Raw genomic sequence first — 21,698 nt, forward strand, 5'->3', positions numbered from 1 at the left:
ACAGGGGAACCACCGAGAACTGCTCCTGGTTGTACAGTCTCGACTCTCGGCCTCCGCGGCGCACTCAACTCAAGCAAGTCAAGTCTGTGTAGAAGCGAAAAACACGAAAACTACTTGAGTCGATCAGCTGTTTACATAGCTTATCGAACTCGTTCATGATGGATGATGTTTGAACAAGTGATTTGGACACATTGCCTTTTGCGACGACAATCCATGGCCCAGGCTAGCTGAACTCGTACATCCACGGGCACTGTGCCATTTTGCCAAGAACCCCATTATTGCAGAGGAAGAGAAGGCTGGAAGCACGATGCTGTCGTCAAAAGGAGTAAAAGAATTTTTCGTTGGTGCTGAGAGCGACAAATCGGAACCGCCAATGGCAATGTTTGCAGGCGCAGCCTTGACCAAACGGTGAGTGTGCGCGACCTATGATGTGCATCTGGCATTGCCATAATTCTGATATTGATTGCAAGTACACTGTACTGAGTACGTACACATGTGGGTGCTAGTCCAGTGCAGTAATTTTATAGTGCGCATATTTCACTTTTCTAACATTTATATGAGGGTCCATCCATAAATGTCGCCACGTATCGTAACCGTACAAAGCGTAGACTTTCTGAGGCGGTGTTTACATGAGGCGTTTCAACCCGGGTTGAGTTCGACCCGGGTCAGATTTCAACCCGCCATGTGCATAAAATGAATTGCGCGTTTACATGACGCATTGCGCTTGACCCGGGTTGAAATTTCGCCCCGGGTTGATTTCAACCCTCCCCCCCCCCCAAGGGGAGGGTTGAAATCAACCCGGGTCAAGAAAATTGTACAAACGTACTTCTGTGCGTATCTCGCGCCATGTTTGAACGGCACTGCAGAAAAGTGCAGATGCAAATTTCGCGCGAACGGATTCACGTGACCATACAGGACTGTAGAAGTGGACTTTTGGCGGCATATCAGTATTTGACCCGGGTCAACTGTCTTCATGTAAACGCTCACCTCTTTTGTCTATCGTACAGACTTTCAACCCGGGCTGAACTCGACCCGGGTTGAAATTTCTCATGTAAACACAGCCTGAGACCTCATCGATCCTCCTCCAAACTAAAGTAACCGTACACACAGTCATACTCATAGTGAAATCGTATGATATCCATGTACATGTACGACAAGGCCGGCTTCACACTGCTTACAAATCCACGTTAACATCTCTTCCCCCTCTAACGGGGAGGCCCACTTGACCACTTTTGGCAGTGAGCAAGTACAAGTGTGTGTGTGTGTGTCTGTGTGTGCATGCATGTGTGTGTGTATGTATGTATGTGTGTATGTATGTATGTGTGTGTATGTGTATGTATATGTGTGTGCATGTGCAGGTCCGTTCAGAACAGCACCGGCATGGATATGTTTGTGCCCAAGTTTGACACGTCACAAGGCGCTGGACGCGAGACGCTCTACCACATTATCGTCATCTCTGTAATGTCTGTATTCAAATCTCCAAAGCACAAACCAGAAGATGTTGTGCAGTTTTCGGTGAGTTTTGCTCAAACAGCCTGCCCAACAAATCAGTCATCTACAGTTGCTTTTTCCGCTTTTCGTTGGTCTGCGATAGCGGGTGCAGCTGTATGGATTACTTGGTTAGCACTGTGCTACTACAGTCAGACCTCGCTTAACCGCACACATCCGTTTTCCACAAAAATGTCCGGATCGGCGAGGGAACCGGATAACCGAACGCGGTTATGTAGGATGCACTGCGTATGCTGTAGATCCGTAACCAGCTACCGTAAAAGTCCGTAAATAAGCACGTATTTAATTTCGAATTTAGTGACCACACCCGTACTAACTTTCGGGCGGGTACTGACTTTCGGGCACGAACTAACTTTCGGACCTGACTTGTGTGTAGTGGAGAAGTCATTTTCATGTCGATGTACATGCTACGTGCTGCATGTGCGCACCGTACCGGTACTTATTTCGGGCAGTATGTTTATCGGGCTTGACTTGACTTCAACAGACAGAGCCTAAAGTATGAAGGGGGTATTTCTTTCGGGCAGGTACATATTTACGGACTTTTACGGTATTTTCTTCCGGATAAAAGAGGTCCGGATAAGCGAGGTCTGACTGTAGTACCAAGAGTGCATAAACAACAAGAGTATGCACCTGTGGGCATGGGTCAGTGCGCGCTACGCTGCCTTCATTACGTAACTTGCCTCAATCGCGCTCTGAAAGCATGCACTCAAAGTCTCAAACGCATAATTTCTCATACGAGCCCATCCGTTTTGCTCGATTCGTTCCAGTACCCACGCGATCTCTAAATATTTGCCGCATGAACTCCAGTTCCGTACGGACGTTCATTTCAAATCAGACGGAAAGTGCAGTGTTTGATTTTCCGCAGTGAGCGGACTGCAGCTGAATGATGTAATGAAGGCAGCGCACCGTGCATCTGGCCCATAGAAAAGAGGTCACAGTTGCATACTCTTTGTTTACGAACTCTTGCTAGTACTAGTAGGCTAGTGGAGCTATCACCCGGTTGCCACCCAGTTTGTTTTCAAATAAAGACAGATGTCTCAGTAGCACTGGGCTGGCCACTGAAATCCGTCCTGAGTTGTGCACACCCATGACGCCCAGGCAGGTCTGCGGAGCTCAGTTCCGTGACCATCATTATATACATGTAGGTGTAGAACCAAAGGGCGCCCGGTTTATTCGCAAGGTTGACTGTACTTCCAAGTACACTGAGTCTGTGATGTAGGTCTGACACTGCTTGTGTATTCTATTCTCTTCTCCTTTGATAAGGTTCCGAGGAAGTATGCCGATTTCGAGCGGTTACAGGAGCAGCTGTCACAGGAGTTCTCAGCTATTGTGTTTCCCAGCTTACCGCCACGTCGCCTGTATTGCAATGAAGATGACTTGGAAGATAGATTGGTAAGATGACGATGACGACATGTAGTGGGGACCCCTACATTCAGTGAAGTTGTGTACCGTGGTGGAAACTGTGTTTGCTGTGCGATTGGAACATTTACGGATATTTCTGTTGACCTGTGTGAGTGGTGCTATCGGTTCCGAATTCTTCTCTCTTTTCTCACCCTGTGCGTGCGTGTGTGTGTGTGTGTGTGTGTGTTTCCATACAATGGTACTTCCGTGATTTAACTGGTGATTCCCTATCCCTGCTCGTGCTGTCCGACTTCACTTCAGATTGCATTTGACTGCCTGATGCGTGTCGTAGCCAAGACAACGCGCCTGAGTCGCTCTCACTCGGTGCTCCGCTTTCTCGGCATTGAAGAGAAGCTGATCAACCGGGCACTGAAGGAGATGAATACAGGTTAGTGAGAAGAACGCATACAGTGCAACCTGTCTAACCTGTCTAAGACGACCGCTCAAGGGACCTTCAAAATGTGGTCTCTGTTGCCAGGTGGTCTCTGTTGCCAGGGTTGTTTGACTGCAAATAGCATCCATTGGTCCTGGTTGCAAGTGGTCTTCTGGGGCAGGTGGTCGCCTTATCAGAGTGGTCGCATTGACAGGTTTTTACTGTACTTCAACTATACTTGCCAACCACCTTGATTTGGCCGGTAGTACTTCCTGGACAGGGTGTCACACAGCTCAGTTCTGATGACCCCCTGGCTCCTAGACTATGGTGGTGAGAGAGTGAGGGAGGGAGGGAGGGAGAGAGAGACGATGTTCCGCCCAACAATCAAAAATATCCAAGTCCTGATTTTCGTACAATTGATAATCTACCACATGACTACGCAGGGCAGTCATGTTGGTTCCAAGTTCCAATTCCACAGTCCACACAACCCCTGCATCTATGGGTCACATGATGTCGGCCATTGTTGGTCCCACTGTCCACATGCCATGATCACTTTCTACACAATTTTAGTCACATGACAAACTGATGTGAAGCCACTCGATCGATTCCACATCCTGACTAGATTTGACATTCTCTTATCCACCCTTCTACTATCCTCGTTTCTACTCTCTGTGCAGAAGGGAGCAACCCTGCCAGTATCAAGGAGCCGGTGGTTTCCAAAGAAGAGGAAGAGGAGACGATTGACATATTTGCTGACGACGACAACGAGGAGGAAGGAGGCGATCTCGCATTGTCCAGTCCGCTACCCACGTCACCTCACTCGTCCACCGACCTGCCTGATGTCAGCATGCATGCCAGCGTGAGAGAGCAGTCCGCGCCAGAGACTAATGTGGATGATTTCCTGCTCGTTGCTGGAGCAGCTGGTGAGTGTATCTCCTCTGCTGTGTACAGGATATTTCTGTGTACAGTAATACTCCGCTAATCCGAGCACCTCGGGACCGAACACTGCCCCGTAACTACAGTGAACCTATCTAAGACGACGGCCCAGGGGACCTGCAAAATGTGGTCTCTGTTGCCAGGTGGTCTCCTTATCCAGGGTCTTTTGGCTGCAAATAGCATCCCTTGGTCCTGGTTACAGTGGTCTTCTGAGGCAGGTGGTCGCCTTGACAGGTTATCCTGTACTTGGAATCGCCCGTAACTAGGAGTCCGTTACTCAGAATGTATATACTTAGGGTTGTCGCAAGAGTTTTTAGTTGTCCCTAAAGTGAACACACCGTTCATTTCGTACTCGGACCCACTCCCCACCCTCCGAAATGAACAAACACAGCTTACTATGCTGGGCGACGAAAATCGCGTACTAGTATTGGGTGCTTTCAATCACAGATTTGAGGGTCGGAGTTCTCAATACATGTTTCAGGATATTACATGTCGATTCGGCGTGTGTGTGTGTGTGTGTGTGTGTGTGTGTGTGTGTGTGTGTGTGTGTGTGTGTGTGTTTGTCAGGTGGAGCAGCTGAGAAGAGCACTGTCTTCGCAGAAAAAAGAACCGACCGCACAAAGGAGCTGACGGAAACGGATGCAGACTTATTCAAGTAAGATTCTACTGCGCTGGCATGGTGTCATGGCGTTATGTGTTATGGCCATGTGTGAAAGTGGCGGTTGCGTTGATCTCGCCCGCACGGGCCATTGCTGCAGCTTTAGGTGACACAGTTTAGCAAGGTCAACGGCAGTTGTTGTCTTGAGTATTGTAATCATTGTGTGTGTGTGTGTGTGCGTCTGTGCCTGTGTCTGTGTGTGCGTGCATGCGTGTGTGCATGTGTGTGTGTGTGTGTGTGTGTTACCAGGTTTGATGAGGACCTAGGCTCACTTGACCACCTGACCAAGCCCAAGAGCAAGCCCAAGAAGGCATCCAAAGCGAAAGCCAAGGCACCTGTGGTCGACGAAGCAGACACACTCCTGACCGAGCAACAATTCGCTGACATGGACTTGCAGCAGTACATTGCGGCGAACGCCGCCAAAGCAGCGGAAGAGGTTGACCTGTTCTCATGAGCATCTCCGCACTTCTTTCTCGCCCTCTCTCTCCCCGGTTAGTGCCATTGTCTAAGCTTGTTTCGCCACTTGAAACTTGTTCTGCGCCCTAACCTTTTTACATTTAGGAAGAAATTTGCTTCATAGTCTTCGAAAGGAGGGTACAGTCTCAAAGTGATACTCTGTGTCCTTTATTCTTGTCGTTGCTGGATCCTTTTCTTCACCGGACTGTTTGTTATCGTTTATACGACTTCAAAAAGAAACCTTTAAACTAGCACTTAGGGACTCTGGGCAGGCTTGACGTAACTTAACCTCTCAGACTATTGCTTTGTTGAGTTGCACGTGTAAGATTTGCTTTCTGCACGGCGTCGGTCTAGAATTCTTGTCGCTGGTATTTTTTCCGTTATTTGCCTTCTCTCCGCTGTTGCATCTCCCCTGTCTTATGTTTACGTCTATTTATCATGTACGAGAACGGATCTGACAGATTTTTGACTTTTTTAAAAAGTGTTTTTAATATAAATGTGTTTACCTACCGGTACTTTGTCTCAATGGTAGATTTTATTTTTGCATCTTTCGAATTTATCATAATCCCGGCAACCACCGCATTAGAAGCTGCATCTGCGCCTTGATCCTTGAGGTTGGTGGTGGTGTTCCTACGGATTCCGAGCAAACGGTCTGGTTGGGTCCCACGTGAGCCGTGAACCTTTTTAATTCCTGCGAACGAATGGAGGAGTTATCTCTTCACAGTAGACACCCTTAGCAAACAACGGTAACGCTATTTTTTACGGTACTCGTACCTTGATCACCCAAATAGCGTTGAAGCTGTAGCGTATAAACGTTATGGGGGCTGATTTATCGTTGTGACCAACGGTACGTGTTTTGGCCAAATATTGCATAGTCCGCACGCATTTCACCTTGTATCGCGTATATGGTGACAAAAATGGTTGTACGGCGCGAAATCAAAGCTACTCTCGTGGCAACAGCGTACTAAAAAGCGTGCATCTTGCTAAAGGTCGAACCCAAATCACGCTATTTTCCCCCTTACGATAATACCGTTACAACATAACGTTTTTTGCTAAGGGTGTCTAGTAACTGATGTTTCACTTACATGTACATAGAACATCCAGTACAAAATCACTAAAACTTGAAAGGCAACTTTTTCCCAAGCCTGTCTTCAGACTATACATTTACATGCAACATACAGGCAACCTTTGAGCTTGCACAATTGCGCCAGTGGATGCGTAAAAGCAAGAAGCCATACAAAGTGTGTCTGTTTGTAGGACTGCCAGGGGAAAGTTGTACGAGGGTCAGCACCCTGCCTGAAAAGTGTGTGCTGCTTTTTCAGGCTTTCCACCAGATTTTTGCAGTTGTATCCAGAACCTTTTGTATACATGTGACTGACTAACTTATAGACTGGAAAGAATTCTTTTCTCATGTCGGGAGACATATTGTGTCTACCTGTATCATAATTCATTCCCGTTGCATGGCACACAGAGGACTCGTCACTTTACTAGTTTACTTTGAAGTATTTTATCATAGAGCTCAATGACGAATGCTAATACTGTTTAAGGATAGGATATCAAGAAAAAGGAGCCCTTGTTAAGTTAAGACAAAGAGCAAAGATCGTGGATGGCAATGTAGGGCACATTCCTGTTTGCACTTCGGAGTATACCGCACCAGAACAATGCTGGTGATGCCCAGCTTGACCATGTGGCATTCATATTATCATGCCAGCTTGATATTATGTGGCATTCATGCCAGCTTGATATGCGGCGCAGTTAATAGAACCAACGGCGGCACAGACCACTTGCATATCGACTGTTGAGTTTACCTCCTCGGTATCAGCCCCTGGCTAGCTGCAAGTGTCGGCTTACGTTGTCCTAATGCCGTTAGTTACAGCACGATTGATCAAGCTGGTGTAGGGCAGGGGCTTCTGCATTTGCAGAGTTTCGTACGCGTGCTCGCGATTCGGCATCGTGCCCGCTCTGCCCGGATGATTACTTTCCACCCCAGTCGTATCGCACTGGCTGGCTCGCAGTGTTTCGTACGGGTTGTACGGCAAGGTGCAATCATACGGGTCGATTTTCTCGGGCAACGAGGAGTGTTTAAGGGCCCCGTTGACCCGTCCAGCAGTAGCAGCAGCGGTTGCGGCATCGTCAGCTCTTGCGTTAGTGATATAAAGCTGGTAGCTGGCCTGCGTGCGGTCGGGAACGGCTGGCACCTCGTCGTCGTTGTCGCTGTCCTCCCAGTTTCCGTCGTACGAGTCCGCGCTCAGTTGGCAGGAGCGTGCCTTGCGCACGTCCACGCGGCAATCCTGACAGGCAGCGCCGCCGTTGCCCATGGTTGCCGCACCATTCTCGTAGCTTGCTTTGCCCGGGCTGGAGTACAGGCCAGAGAGGGCGCTCATAGAGTTGGAGCGGACACGACGCGGCATCGCCTTGCGGCGTCGCGGCGGCGGTTTGGGCGAGCTTTGCTGTGACCTCGCTCGGCTAGTGCTGTCACGTCTGCCGGCCTGTGAGTCGGGCGTTGTGCAGCTACGAGGCCGCGCATGAGGACGCACGCTGTCGCCCAGCGCGGCTGACGGCGACGACCTGGCCCCGAGCTTGTGTACCGTGTCGGCCGACTGCGGCTGCTGCTGCTTCACTGCTTTGGCCGGCACTTTGGGCAGTTCCCTGCGCCGTACCCGCACTGGCGGTGGCTGTTTCTTGGCCTGCTGCTGCAATGCGAGTGGCAACACCGGCGCGGATCTGTAGTGGCTAGCTATCTGGAGAGGCTTCAACTCAGCGGTGCTGCTGCTGCCGGTGTTCGTGGGTATGGGTATGGGTACGCTTGCTTTCGTGTACGTGTTCTCTGTGTCCAGGGATTCCCTGCGTGTGGGAACGGCCGCTGGCAAGGCCCGGCCACTGCTCGCGGCGTGTACGAGCTGCGGGAGAGAGCCGCACGTACGCAGGCTGTGGCTGCGCATGGGACTGCGTGCAGGCTTGGGCGGCCCGATCTTCTTGGTGTTGAACGACTGCGCGCGCTTGACAGAGTTGTCGGACGACGCTCCCGGAGACTTGATGGGGAGATTGGGCAAGCGAAGTCGATCTGACGGCGCCATAATGTTGCTCTCATTAGGCTGAGGTTCCGCTGTGCTGTCTCTGTCTGCTCGACGGGGGTTAAACACTCGACTGCGCCGCTGCGGTACGTCAGTGCTCACGTCTTCGGTGTCGGACATCTCCTGGCCGAATGCCTCGTTGAGGAACATGGCAATCTCCGGAGTGCTAGCTCGTCGCACCATCTCCTCCCTGAGCTCCTTGCTCCCAGCCAAGCCCATCATGGCTGGTGCGGACTGACGGGTCTTGAACGGAGGTCGGTCGCTGGTGGACGAGTCATGCCGCTCGTCCGCTCGTAGAGGGTTCTCGAAAATGGTGCAGTCGGACACTTGCCTCTGCGCAACAGAGCTGGGACTGTCAATGCAAGGGCCCTCCGATACGTAGGTGTCCAGCGGTCGACTGGAGGGAGAACATGCACACACGCACACACACACACACACACACACACACACACACACACACACACACACACGCGGTCTTGTGATAAAAGCACTTGCATTCAGCCCATTGAAACCTGCTCACTGCAGAAACGGTGCCACAGTGTTTCTAATCAGCTCAGCCATCCAATAAATGTTACACTACTAGTAACTCGCACGAATACTTCGAGCTGCACCCAAAGTCTCAGGGTTTTTTCTACTTCAAGCTGCACCCAAAGTCTCAGGGGTTTCTACTTCGAGCTGCACCCAAAGTCTCAGGGTTTTTCTACTTCGAGCTGCACCCAAAGTCTCAGGGTTTTTTCTACTTCAAGCTGCACCCAATGTCTCAGGGTTTTTTTGCTTCAAGCTGCACCCAATGTCTCAGGGTTTTTTTACTTCAAGCTGCACCCAAAGTCTCAGGGTTTTTTCTACTTCGAGCTGCACCCAAAGTCTCAGGGTTTTTTCTACTTCGAGCTGCACCCAAAGTCTCAGGGTTTTTTCTACTTCAAGCTGCACCCAATGTCTCAGGGTTTTTTTTACTTCAAGCTGCACCCAAAGTGTCAGGGTTTTTTTTACTTCAAGCTGCACTCAAGGTCTCAGGGCATTTTTTACTTCAAGCTGCACTCAATGTCTCAAGTTGCGTATAATGTTCTCGTGCACAAACCAGTCCCAGAGTTGACCATGTACTCAGTGCTGATCGATGGGTTCGATCAAGCGAGTCAAAGTCACTCCGGCTGCTGTGGAGCCTTTAATATCACCTGCGAGCACTGGAGTGCGGGCTGGTGCAGGGCGTAAACTGGACACATGCACAATCAGATGTCACTGAGCAGCTCTGTACAGGTCTTCAATACGGAGACTCCCTCGATTTAGGCTAAGGCCTGTGGAGAATCCATAAATACAAATACAATCTCTATCTGGCTATGCAGCAGCACAGAAGAACTGCTACATGCCCGTGTTGTTACCGACCACACAGGCTATGGTACCACTAGTTGTCTGCTCTCGCATCCACCCACCTCTGAGCTAACACGCGCTCACTTGCAAACCGAACCAGGCGACCGTCTCCTGAAAAGTTGAGTGAAATAACACGGGACGAAAACACAACAAACACAAACACAGTCACTCAAGAGAGCATGGACGGTAGGCCATACTTGCTTACTCCAAATATGTGCCAATATTTTTTCAAAATGTGATCAAGAGGACACTGAGCAGTATTTAGCAGGCAAGAGACACAGGTTAAAGGGCATGCAGCCATGTTATACCATATCTGGCCTGATGTCAGGCATGACAGGTGGCCTCCTACGACAAGTTTACATCGTGCTAAACTCTACCAAGCGAGATGGAGAAATGGTGTGCATGGAACACTCGCGCTGACTCACTCATCTTTCTTTTCTGCCTGTAGCGCACGATGCAGTAGATAGCCAGGGCGATGATGAAGGTGACGGAGACCACCATCACTGCTAAGATGGCCATGTACTTGACGTCCAGGCCGGCGGAGGGTACCATGTGGTCCGGTGCTGTGGAGCAGAGCAAAGAGATCGCACAGATATAGTGCATAGCCCAATGTCATTTCATTTCATTCTATTAAGATTGATCGGCCACAGGTGAATACATGCCTATCTATGCCTTCCTGATGACAATCAGTCAGAACATTAAAAATCACCTTTCGCATGCACACACCTGCATGCACACACACACCACACCACACCACACCACACCACACACACACACACACACACACACACACACACACACACACACACACACACACACACACACACACACGTGCACATCAGCATGCGTGCTTCTAAAATGCCCCGTGAACACACAAGGAGTAAATGCAGGCATAGAATGAACACAGACCGGGGCATGCAGATCGATCAGCAAAGCAATACTAACTGAAGCATCCAAAGATGGCCTCCTCGCCGATGTAACGACTTCCACCGGCACAGTGTGTGCACCGCTCGCCGCTGATGTTGGGTTTGCAGAAGCACGCACCACTGGTAGAACTACAGCCGGTGGAGCCACGCGGGTCACAGCTACACCGTCTGCACGAGTTACAGAGAAAGAACGATATGTGATTGTTGACATGTGTCACAGTATTAAATGCAGTGTAGTTGTGATTGCATTAGAATGTACAGTGAAACCTGGCTAAGGCGACCGCTCAAGGGACCTTCAAAATGTAGTCTCAGTGTGTGCAGATCGTCACCCTATCCAGGGTCGTTTGACTGGAAATAGCATGCCTTGGTCCTGGTTTCAGTGGTCCTCTAGGACAGGTGGTCCTCTAGGACAGGTGGTCCTCTAGGACAGGTGGTCCTCTAGGACAGGTGGTCCTCTAGGACAGGTGGTCCTCTAGGACAGGTGGTCCTCTAGGACAGGTGGTCGCCTTGACAGGTTTTACTGTATCTCTACCACCGCACAAGGTGGAAATGCGCTGGTTAAAGGAGTAATGGCGCGGACACAACAGCAACGCTACCATCTACCTTGTTGGCAATACAAAGTATTTTCGTTTCGTGTTCAGCCGAGTATACTAGTGTAAGTTCTAGCTTCTAGGTTCTATACCTGCCATGCTCCAATAGACAGAATCTGAAAGAGCAACAGGTTTGGAAATCTATGCACATCGATCACCAGTACACTAGTACTACCGTACTGGCAATATATGTTGCCGCAGTGAGGCCATGAAGCGTTACATTGGCACATGTTTGCCGCACGCAGGGCGTTACATGCAAAGTCGCACAGGAGCCGTTACGCAGGTTTCTATATTGCCGCAGTCCTTTTTTTGCTCTTGCGGCATCACTTTTTTGCTATTGCCGCATCATTTTTTTGCTATTGCCACATCAATTTTTGCAAACTGCAATGAAAAGATCGCCGCACCCCGCCGCAACATATATTGCCAGTACGGTACTATGCAGTTATACAAACCCCAAAGGCGTGTGGCTGTGGAGCTGTGGAGCTGTAATGAGCAATCATCATACAGCAGTATTAACTAGTATGCAGTTACACTCGGGGAGAGTTGTGGATGCTAGCGACATACCTCAATGCACCTTATAGCCTCGGATGCAGAGCCTAGTACACACACTTGAAAGAAGGAATCAAAGCGTTTCTGCTGTAACTCTGAGTTTCACAGTTTTACCGATCATCAGACAGCAACTAGTGTGTAGTATTCAGTAATGTGCTTACCGACAACCAGTTACGGTCAGGTTGAAGAACCCCTCCTTGCACTGAGAGCAGCGTAGACCGCCCACACCCGGCTTACATGCACACCAGCCGTCGCCATCGCAGTGCGGGGTCAGCGAGCCGGTCTGGTCACAGCGGCATGGCTTGCACACACTGGCCGCCGTGCCCGTGTGGTGGTATGCCGGCGCTGTGTAGTGCAGCGGGATGCCGCAGGTGCTGCACTGCCGTCCACTGTAGCCCGCTGCACAGTGGCACTGGCCGGTGGCCAGACTGCAGCCGGTCGTGTTGGGCAGAATGCCGTACGGGTTACAGTCACACGCTGCGGTACACCCATGCACACGGGAGAGAGAGAGAGAGAGAGTGTGTGTGTGTGTGTGTGTGTGTGTGTGTGTGTGTGTGTGTGTGTGTGTGTGTGTGTGTGTGTGTGTGTGTGTGTGTGTGAGAGAGAGAGAGAGAGAGAGAGAGAGAGAGAGAGAGAGAAACGGGGAGAGAAACAACTCCTAAAACCACTCCTACATGAATCCAACAGAATACTGTACTTTGTGTAAGCACCCATATTCAAACATGTACTAACTAAGTCAGGAAAGAAACAGTGCAGCATAGTTGTGTGCAAGCCAATAGTAATACCATCCGTACAGTGCAAATACATGCTTGCGTACACGCATCCCCTTGACAACTCACGGAGACATGCCAGAGGATGATTGAATCGCACGTGAGGCTGCCGATAGAAGAGCGGGTTGCAGTTCTGGCAGTGGAGGCCGTGCGTGTGATGTTGGCAGTTGACACACACACCGCCGCTCGTGTTGCCAGTGTCGTTGAACACCCGCTGGTCGAAGTGACACCGCTTGGCGTGGTCGTTGCAAGTGCAGGCTGTGGTTGTGGACACACACACACACACACACACACACACACACACACACACACAAACACACACAAACACACACACACACACACACACACACACACACAATGCGGAAATGGGCACAACCATAGAAAAAGTGAAAAACAATAAAACGAGAAACCCTTTTGGCGGTTTCCGAGAATCTAGGAATTGGATACATTGCGTTATGCAAAAGAACCCTTTAAACACTAGAGAAGTGTACCCTTGGCCTGGAACAAACACGGCACTCGGCACTCGGCATCCTGGAACAAACACGGCACTCGGCATCAGGCACATAAGCTTACCTTTACATACACCCGTGTCAGCATCGCTGGCTCGAATCCACGGTTTCTCGTTGTACAGGTTCATGCAGCGCTCGCAATGTGCGCCAGCTGTGTTGTGGACGCATTGACACTTGCCTGTTGCGGAGCAGCAGCAACAATAGTAGCAGCATCAGCAGAAGCAGATAAACATGAATTACGCATAACAGAATCTGTACTGTAAGACATTGAATTCACGGAGCGAATTTCAAACTTTGCCCTTTCATGGATCATATCAGTTTCTAGACTGGTTTGATGACTCCAACGCGGACTACAATAATATAGCAGAGTTATGGAGGTAAAAACACGCCTTCCCACACAACGCTACCTATAAGCTGCACAATTTAGTCCTTGTAGTGAATCGTCAAACACAGAACCACGAAGGCGTCCAGCAGTAACTAACTGACTATTCCGGAGGAGGAGGGAAGGGGAAAACACCTCTTTCTGCTATGTCACTACTTCCATGTGTGTGTTCTACTACATCAGAACCCCATCCTAACCCCGTCCTGCTCCCCATCCTGCCCCCCCCCCCCCCCGCCCTGCCCTATCACACAAGGATAATGTCGTCGGGTAATACAACTTAAGTTACTTAACTGTGAAGCTGTCCAAGCATCACTCACCTGTTCTGCTATTGCAGAGCTCAGCATGTCCATTGCAGTAACACAGTCCGTCGACATGCACACTGGCAAGGCTGTAATGCGAGAAGAGCGCTGCCGCATTGGCCGACTGCATCGTTGCCTGAAGACTGTCGAGCTCCTCTATAGGGATGCTAGCTGCATTGTCCATTGCTATTCTCACACGCCGTATGACGTAGTGCTGGAGAGGTGTGGGTACCTCGATCAGATAGACACGACTTTCTAACATCCGCTGCTGCGACATCTCCAGGCTGATGTCAAAGGTAGAGGTGTTGAATTGGGTACAGCCAAAGCCCGGCTCCTTTCCATAGCGCAGCCGGCAGTTGTCGGCGTAGTGGTGCAGCGTTTTCCACGCAGTGGCGGCATTCCCAGCGCCGCCTCCGTCACTGGACACTTGTATACGAACGGCTGCCGGGCGAGAGAGACCAAACTCTACGTTTACGCTTGTGAGAAGAAATTCACCGGGCAGGTCAATCTCCAGGTTCTCTTGCTGTGCAAGACTAGAGAGGGTGCCGGACTGCCAGAACGAGCCGCTGTCATCGTCCACCGCCCGCGCCGCGCCGTGCTGGTCCGGGTTGCACGTGAAGCAGCAGTACTGGTCCACGCAGGCCACGCGCTCTCGCAGCGCCGTGGCCACGTGATACGACGCCAGCACGTCCCTGAGGTAGCACACCGTTGTGTTGGCAGCGCAGACGCTGCTCGCCCGCGACTCGGCGCGCTGCAGCTGCGACAGACGAATACTGCGCGCCGGAGCACAGGCCTGAGCCTTGCCAGTGTCGACAGCATGGCATGGCCAGCGCGCCAGGGGCACTTGATTTTCACCCAGTGCAACTGGGACCAAGACAACAACGCTCACCAGTATCAACAGCAGTGCTGGAAGAGACCAGTCCACAAGCGCACGCCAGGACTGACTTGATGATGCCCGCATGCTGCTGATGTTTCCGCTTGCCACGTTCCAATCCAAGCGGGGCAAGTCGACGGTGCAACTCAGGCTACTCAGCACTGTACTTGCACCACCATCACATCTACGGAGCTAGGACGCGAATGTCACCTGAGCCCCGAGCTGTTGCGCTTCTTCGACGGCCGTTTCGACCGCTAAACGTGACAGTGACCCGGCCACTTCCTTCCTTCAAGCGTCTCTCTCTCTCGCGCGCGCGCTCCCTCCGTTCGTTTTCCTTCTCCTTCGTCGACTTCGCATCAGCGAAGTTCTTTCGTTTCAGTGCAGCTCATCTCGATAGCGAGAGGACAGTAGCTCTACTCGCGTTGTTCGTCGCTCGTTGGTGGTGGTAGTGCGCCAGAAAAACAACCGCGCATGGTTGCAAGAGCGGAAATGTTTCAACAAGCCGGGCCATTCTTGCTACAGCGTGGAGCTGTGGTCGCCTTCAATTGCAAAGTCTCCAACTCTACTCGAGCAGGATCGTTACAGGCTGCAGCTGTGCCGCTAGCGTTCGTTCTCTGTACGCTACCAGCACGGTTCCGCCAGCCGGCAAAGCGCCGCTCGTGGCACCCTTGCCCTGCTAGTTTTCGCAACCTCGCCCAGCAGAGTACTAGCGTCCATTGTAGATGTCTTATCACCGGCGCACTGGCGATATGCTTGCGAACTAAGTGTGCACCTGCCGTGTCATATCCCGACCCAGGTCCCAGTTCTTTCACACACTGCTCTTCAAAAGCGAACTGTTCAACAACAACGTTTGTTTTAGCGTCAACTCGAGTCTAGCAGTGGCAACAAGAGCACATGTATGTACAATGTCATAAACAGTCTTGGTGGTAAGAGTTATCAGTTGGTTATACTTGGCATAGGTCGTCTTCGACTGAATAGCTCGTAGTACAGCGATTGTACAGCGAAACGCCGAAAGGCCAGTCGCTCAACTACTTGCTCGGGCTTCTTCTTCGGCCTGCAATACTCCCAATACGGCGATAGGTCTGCATCACAATCGTGACATATGCCTATGGCTATGTAGATCTACTATCAGTGTCACTATGACATGCGGGTAATCAAGATCATCCGCATCATTGTCGCATGCTAGCTATCCACCATGATCTACTGCGCCTGGTCTCTGCCTCCGCTCTGGACGTCTGGTCTTGACTTGACTTTAGTTTAGCCATGCCAGAGGCAGTGCAATGTCATATCTACAAAGTGAGACATGTACGTCGACAGGTCCAAAACTGGCACCCGATAATAAAAATAGAAACGAACTTTTTGGTGTCTACCAATATCCCACCCAAGAAGCAGCGCAGCAGCAGCAGCTATCTGCTAGTATTCTGTACTTGCTAGCTAGCTATGTTGAGGCCGGAAACGTCCAAGGATAGCCTATTGGGGAATTAGAAATTAAGTCAGGTTTTACTAAAATAGGACAGGTGTGCCATGGCAAACTGTACGGAGAAGCAGATCCCAAGCTCAGTTCTTCACTGATTTCTGGAGTGGCTTTTTGAGCCTCCGTTCGGCCAAAATCGGGCTTTCAAAACGACAAAAGCCATGCAGCGGGACTAGTTTGGACGAGGGGAATATTGAATAGGTTTATGCGACTACATCTGCTGAGGTGCTTTGACGAAGTCGCGGACTCGCGGCACAGCGCCGCACTTGCACTAGCGACTCACGCTGCATACATAGCGCCCATAAGCGAATTCGCTGACTCACCCAACGGAATCATTCGCATACAATACATGTATTTAACTGACCTCTATACTTGAGCCTCATACTGTCCTTCCTGTTCGTAGCCGCGTGACACCATACGCCATACAAACACCATGATCAAGCCATTACCGCAGAGCAAAGAACGAGGTACTTGTACGTGCTCGGGTCCGTAAACTCGGATTTTGCTGCAGACTATGATTGAACGCCTGGCCGATTTCACCCACTGTGCAGCCCTGTAGGCTAGGTCGCAGTCGGACTCCCTCGGGTAGAGCCTACACACTTACAAGCAGGGAGTAGTACAATTGTACTACTCCCTGCTTACAAGCCTGATTTGCCCATCTTGTACATGTAGTTCACGAGTCACATATCGGCTTGTACATGTACCGCGTACATGGTGCGGTTTTCATACACATTTTTTAATTTTTTAACACAGATATAGCCTCTTGTACTTGTACGGGCAAGAACAAAGTAATACAGCTTAAAAAAAAAGAGTTTTCATACACATTAACTCGCGGTCGCATACTACAGGCACAGTACGTACTGGTCAATGCTATTGGTCATGCAGCAATAACTAGTATCTCATACAACAGTATGGGGTGCCGGTTGTCGCTTTATTCAAACATCAGGGTTTCTCTCGCCAGCACTGCAGGTGAAAACCAGAAAGTCTTTCTTGACTCCTCGCATGCAAGCAATGAGCGACAATGGCTTCGTGAAAGCCTTCCTCCGGTACACATATACTCTCTCTCTCTCACACACACACACCTTGCATGCAAAACACGATGATAGGAGAGGTGCCGTGATCTCCGACAGGAAAATCCCACCATGATCTCAGAGGAGAAGCAAAATTGCAATACACAACCAACGTATACTGACGAGGTGAAGCAAATCTGAGCAGTATAGTTGGTTGAATAATTTTTATCAAATAATATGAACCACTCCAGCAAATGAATAGCTTTCTGAGATGACAGCAGTCCCGGGCACGGAATTTCAATCGGTAGCGCAAGCGAGCAGCATGACATGTGCATGCCAGCACACTACGACAAAAATTAATATTTATGATATAGACAACTTTCAAAGAAAGAAGAATCAAGTAACAAAGTAGAAGTTGCATCGCTGCAACGCATGCATGCATGCATGATGCTGCCATGCAGGGTGCGCGTCCTTCACAGCTGCAAAGCCCGCCAATGCCTAGTACAGTGTACTTCGCAATAGGGCTGATCATGTGACCATGGTGACCGTCAGTGAGGTGAGCTGGGTCATTCTGCACAACAGTACACGCGCATGTTTGTGTGTGTGTGTGTGTACACCCTTGAAACTCTATAAGGTGCAGCCACATGGAACAGAGCTTAGGCTATAGGCCAGAGACACACTAAACAGTACGGACGCCAACATGCCTGCTGTGACAGCACTGCAGAAATCAACAGTATCGCTAGATCACTTGCTGTTGGGGAACAAATGCACTGCATCATTTCAGATACGCTGCGCATAGGTCATAGAACTGTACAGGACAACAATGCTGATAGTTACTAGCCGCCGTTGGGAGTCGTAAATACACCTCTCTAGCTGGCCAGAAACTGGCCACAAGTGCTTGAAGTGCTGTGGTACTGGTACAGTAGAGATATCATTTCTAGCTGCAGCGCCATGCTTGGCCGTACGTGCAGTGTACGTGAGTGGGAAACACCAGGTCATGCTACATGTAGTATGCGTACACTGACTAACTACTAACTGACCTGTGACCGGGCATTCACATCTTTGTCGGTCGCAACGGCAAATGCGCCGGCCCCGTCAAAGCACGCATAGGTTCACTTGCGTCAGCCATACTGGAAGTCAACTGGGACACGGTCAGTCTCAGTTTAGACGTAGAGTAAAGGATGTCTTAGAATAGAACAGGCCCACTTGAATTCTGACCTTTGGCGGTATATTCTTCCACCGATGGACCCACGTTTCCTCAGCTTGCCTGCAGTGCATTGTGAACACACGATTCGTGCTGTCGATCAGCAAGGCTATTTTTACCTGGCTTTTCCATTTCGGTACCTTTGTATTTCCATTGCTCCTGGAGAGGCCGTAAAGCGTTCCGTTGGAGCCCATTCCCCGCAAGTTGTCCACCCTGCCCACCATCGGGAGAGCGCCGTCATCTGGAACAATGCCGCATTGTGGAAAAGCACCTGTCACCATATCCGCACTCTTACTCTCAAATAGTAGATGTGCATGATAAACTCCTGAAACCGGCTCGGAAAAGGCGCTGCACTGTTGGTCGGTGCAAGTCGCGCACGTTGCAACCATCCCGTTTTCGGTGATCTGCAGACCGGGCCCATGCCTCTCTTGGTCAAAGCGAACTATATGGCGCGCAAACATTCGCCTCGCCTGTCCCAACTGGACACCGCCGATCTTTGCCGTGACGCAGTACTCTCCAGGCGTGCCGATGCAGCACTCCCATACACCTGGCTTGGCCGACTCGTATGCTCTGGTGCGCGGTGACGACGGCAATGCAGGTGTATAACCTACATCGCTGTGTGCCGCCGCGCTCTCACTTGGCTTTTCGCGTTCAGCTATGCCAACACTCACCGCCCGGTAAAGCGGAGACAGAGTAGACACGTCAGCTTTGCCACGGTTGAGCAAGCGAACTGACACCAAGAATTCTTCTCCTAGCCACACCATAACCGGATGGACCACTTTGGACGCGTCTGCATCGATATCACTCACATCCAACACCGTGCCAATCTGACTGATATCGTCGGCAGTGACTTTATCGCTGACATGGCCGCACGCCAAACGACAGTCGGGGCTCACGCCGACAAGGGCACCGGCAGCCGCCGTGGTGACTTCACTCGTCCTGATCGTCGCCCACGCCGCTGCGCGCACTGCATCGCAATCTCCATAGCAACCGTCGGCAACCTGCCGAAGCCTGTCCAGTGTAGATAGGCATCCTAGAAGCACATTTCGGCGCTCCTCCACGGGTAGGGATTTTTGCCACTGAAGCCGATCGACATCTTCGAGCAATTTCGCCTCTCGCTTTTTAAGCAGTTCCATCTTGGTCGTGATTTCTTTGGTGATCTGCTCCGACACCGCAGCTGCTTGACATTTGATTTCATCTTGCAGGGTTTGCAGCAAGTCCAGCTGAACGGTGATGCCTTCATGGCAGGTACCATGGCCCGAATCACTGCACAGCTTACGGATCTGCTCTCTGCTCTCTTCGCCAGCTTGTTCGATGGTGATCAGCATCTGTTCGTGTTGACGGTGTGTCGTCTGCTTCAGGCACACACTACATGCCACGTCCGCACACAACCTACAGTAGTGTGTCACGCTGTGACTAAGGTGTACTGGACATGGGCTACGGCTTGAGCTTGCTGCTGCGCCAACTTCGGGGCTGCTTCCATCATCATCATCACAGTCTCGGCTCGCAGGCTGTACACGATGGTGTGCAGACTTTCGTTTCTTGGTGTGAGCTATGGCATGCTCCTCGCACAAGTCCAGCGAGCATTCCAGGCAGACACTGCTAGCTGGGGTTTCTTCAATGCAGTGCTCACAAATACACTGCGTGGCACGTGTACTTTGCTCGCCTTCCAGTTCCACCAAATTAGGCTGCCACTCAATGTCGTCACCAGAGGCAGATGCTCCACTATCGGTTCTTGCTGAGGCCGGCTTACAAGTCGGCAGGGTGTGAAAGTGTGATCTTCCTTTCGCTGGTGAAGGAGTGACGACTTGGCACTGGGGACATTTGACACAATTGTCTTGTGGCTGGATGAGTTGCTCCAGGCAGTCCGTACAAACCAGATGCAAGCACAGGAGAAGTTTGTGCCTCCGGATTAATGCCGATCGGCACGAGCAGCATGTTGAACTCGACAGCACCGGGTCAGACATGACAGCTAGCAGTGGAACTGTCACACAGGTCAGTATCAGCTAGTACACATACACGTACACACACAAGCAGGGAGTCGTATTTGACGACTCCCTGGTTCAACTAGTAAATAACTAGTTAGTTATTTACTTCCAGGCCAGCTAGCTCCTGCGCCCATGGGGGAAATCGAAACCGTGACAAGGAGGTAGATCTACACACCACGTGGAAACCAAACTGGAAATGCGGCTTTGCAGTTTTTTGTTTGTTTGGAATTGGAGCCTTTGCCTGGCGCCCCATGGCTTTGGTTCGTGTTACCAGGTTACATGCCGTGGCCGCATGCAGCCAACGCGTCTCCAAAGCAACCATTTATTAACGCTTAGCTAGCATGCAGTGACGTCGTGGAGAAATCACATACATGTATATGTACATGTACATCATGACATTCAAATTTATAGAGCCTATTTTCATACGTAATCAAGTAGAGCGAAACTATCATGTGTCCGGCCGGCTGTTTGCAACTGTAATAAGTAATTAGTTACTTTGCATGTAACCAAGTACATAAATACCGTTTTTGTACTCTTGCAATTACTAATACATGTACCATTGATTTTTGATTACAAGAAGACGAAAGGTCCACGCGTTCACGATCGTTGTTTCTTTCCGAATTTGAAGCCATTTTCAGTTGTAGTGTCATGGATCAGGCAAGAAAAGTCCGCATCGCAGCTGTGTTTCTCCTGACTTCGCCATGCTGGTTGTCCTTTTTGGGGCTCTTGACGACAACACAACACTCCCAAGTCAACAGGCTCCAGTTGGCCGATGACCCACTCAAACAACTGGTCCTTTCTCGACATCATTTTCTTCTCAGAAAATGCCTCGCTCTTCCGCCAGGTTCGGAGCAGAGCAGCCTCGGCCTCGTAGGTCCACGGACTCATCTCGAACAAAAAGAGGGAACAAAACAAACCTTGAAGAGACGAATGTCGAATAACTGCTCAACTCAAGCAAAGTGTCTTGAAACTAATTTTACTTGAAAGATACTGTTTTTCCGCCAAGCGTCACTCCCATCAGCGGCAACGCAGCCGATTTCCCCACGTCAGACGCAGCAGCGTCTGACGCTCAAACTAATTTACTTCCCGCGTTGCGTCAGTTGCCATGGAAAAGCTCATGATTCTGACGCTGACGCAGCATTTTTGCCGTAGTATAGTGTGACCGAGGCCGCTCTGTGAGCGGTTCTGAAAAACCTTTACTGGTACTGCCCCGTCGTAAAAGTAAGAAATTAGAACTGGCCCATTCGGCCATTGTCCCCCCAAATGCGAACTGATCCACCTAAATCGCGAATGACGGGACCCGAACGCACCAGTAGCACGAGGTTCCTACCTGTGAATGCAGATGGGGACG

At 50.5% G+C, this 21,698-nt stretch overlaps 2 protein-coding genes across 2 annotated transcripts; one reads left to right on the forward strand and one right to left on the reverse strand.

Moving 5' to 3' along the window:
- The first annotated feature begins 120 nt into the window (after positions 1-120).
- LOC135817871 (HCLS1-binding protein 3-like) lies at positions 121-5,939 on the forward strand. The gene is made up of 7 exons (XM_065331153.1): positions 121-408; positions 1,359-1,515; positions 2,773-2,901; positions 3,172-3,298; positions 3,961-4,206; positions 4,787-4,874; positions 5,127-5,939. Exons 1-7 carry the CDS (start codon positions 308-310, stop codon positions 5,329-5,331), a joined length of 1,053 nt encoding a protein of 350 aa, XP_065187225.1. The 5' UTR covers positions 121-307; the 3' UTR covers positions 5,332-5,939.
- Positions 5,940-6,812: 873 nt separating this feature from the next.
- Positions 6,813-15,495, reverse strand: LOC135817872 (laminin subunit beta-1-like). Its single transcript, XM_065331155.1, has 8 exons — positions 13,816-15,495; positions 13,181-13,294; positions 12,677-12,865; positions 11,999-12,314; positions 10,718-10,866; positions 10,198-10,335; positions 9,835-9,883; positions 6,813-8,804 (listed from the first exon to the last, which is right to left on the reverse strand). The coding sequence occupies exons 1-8, from the start codon at positions 14,756-14,758 to the stop codon at positions 7,181-7,183; spliced, it is 3,522 nt and encodes a 1,173-aa protein (XP_065187227.1). The 5' UTR covers positions 14,759-15,495; the 3' UTR covers positions 6,813-7,180.
- Between the last annotated feature and the right edge of the window lie 6,203 nt (positions 15,496-21,698).

The sequence above is a fragment of the Sycon ciliatum genome, chromosome 5 (assembly GCF_964019385.1).
Source record: "Sycon ciliatum chromosome 5, ocSycCili1.1, whole genome shotgun sequence".
In the NCBI taxonomy this organism is placed as follows: Eukaryota; Metazoa; Porifera; class Calcarea; order Leucosolenida; family Sycettidae; genus Sycon; species Sycon ciliatum.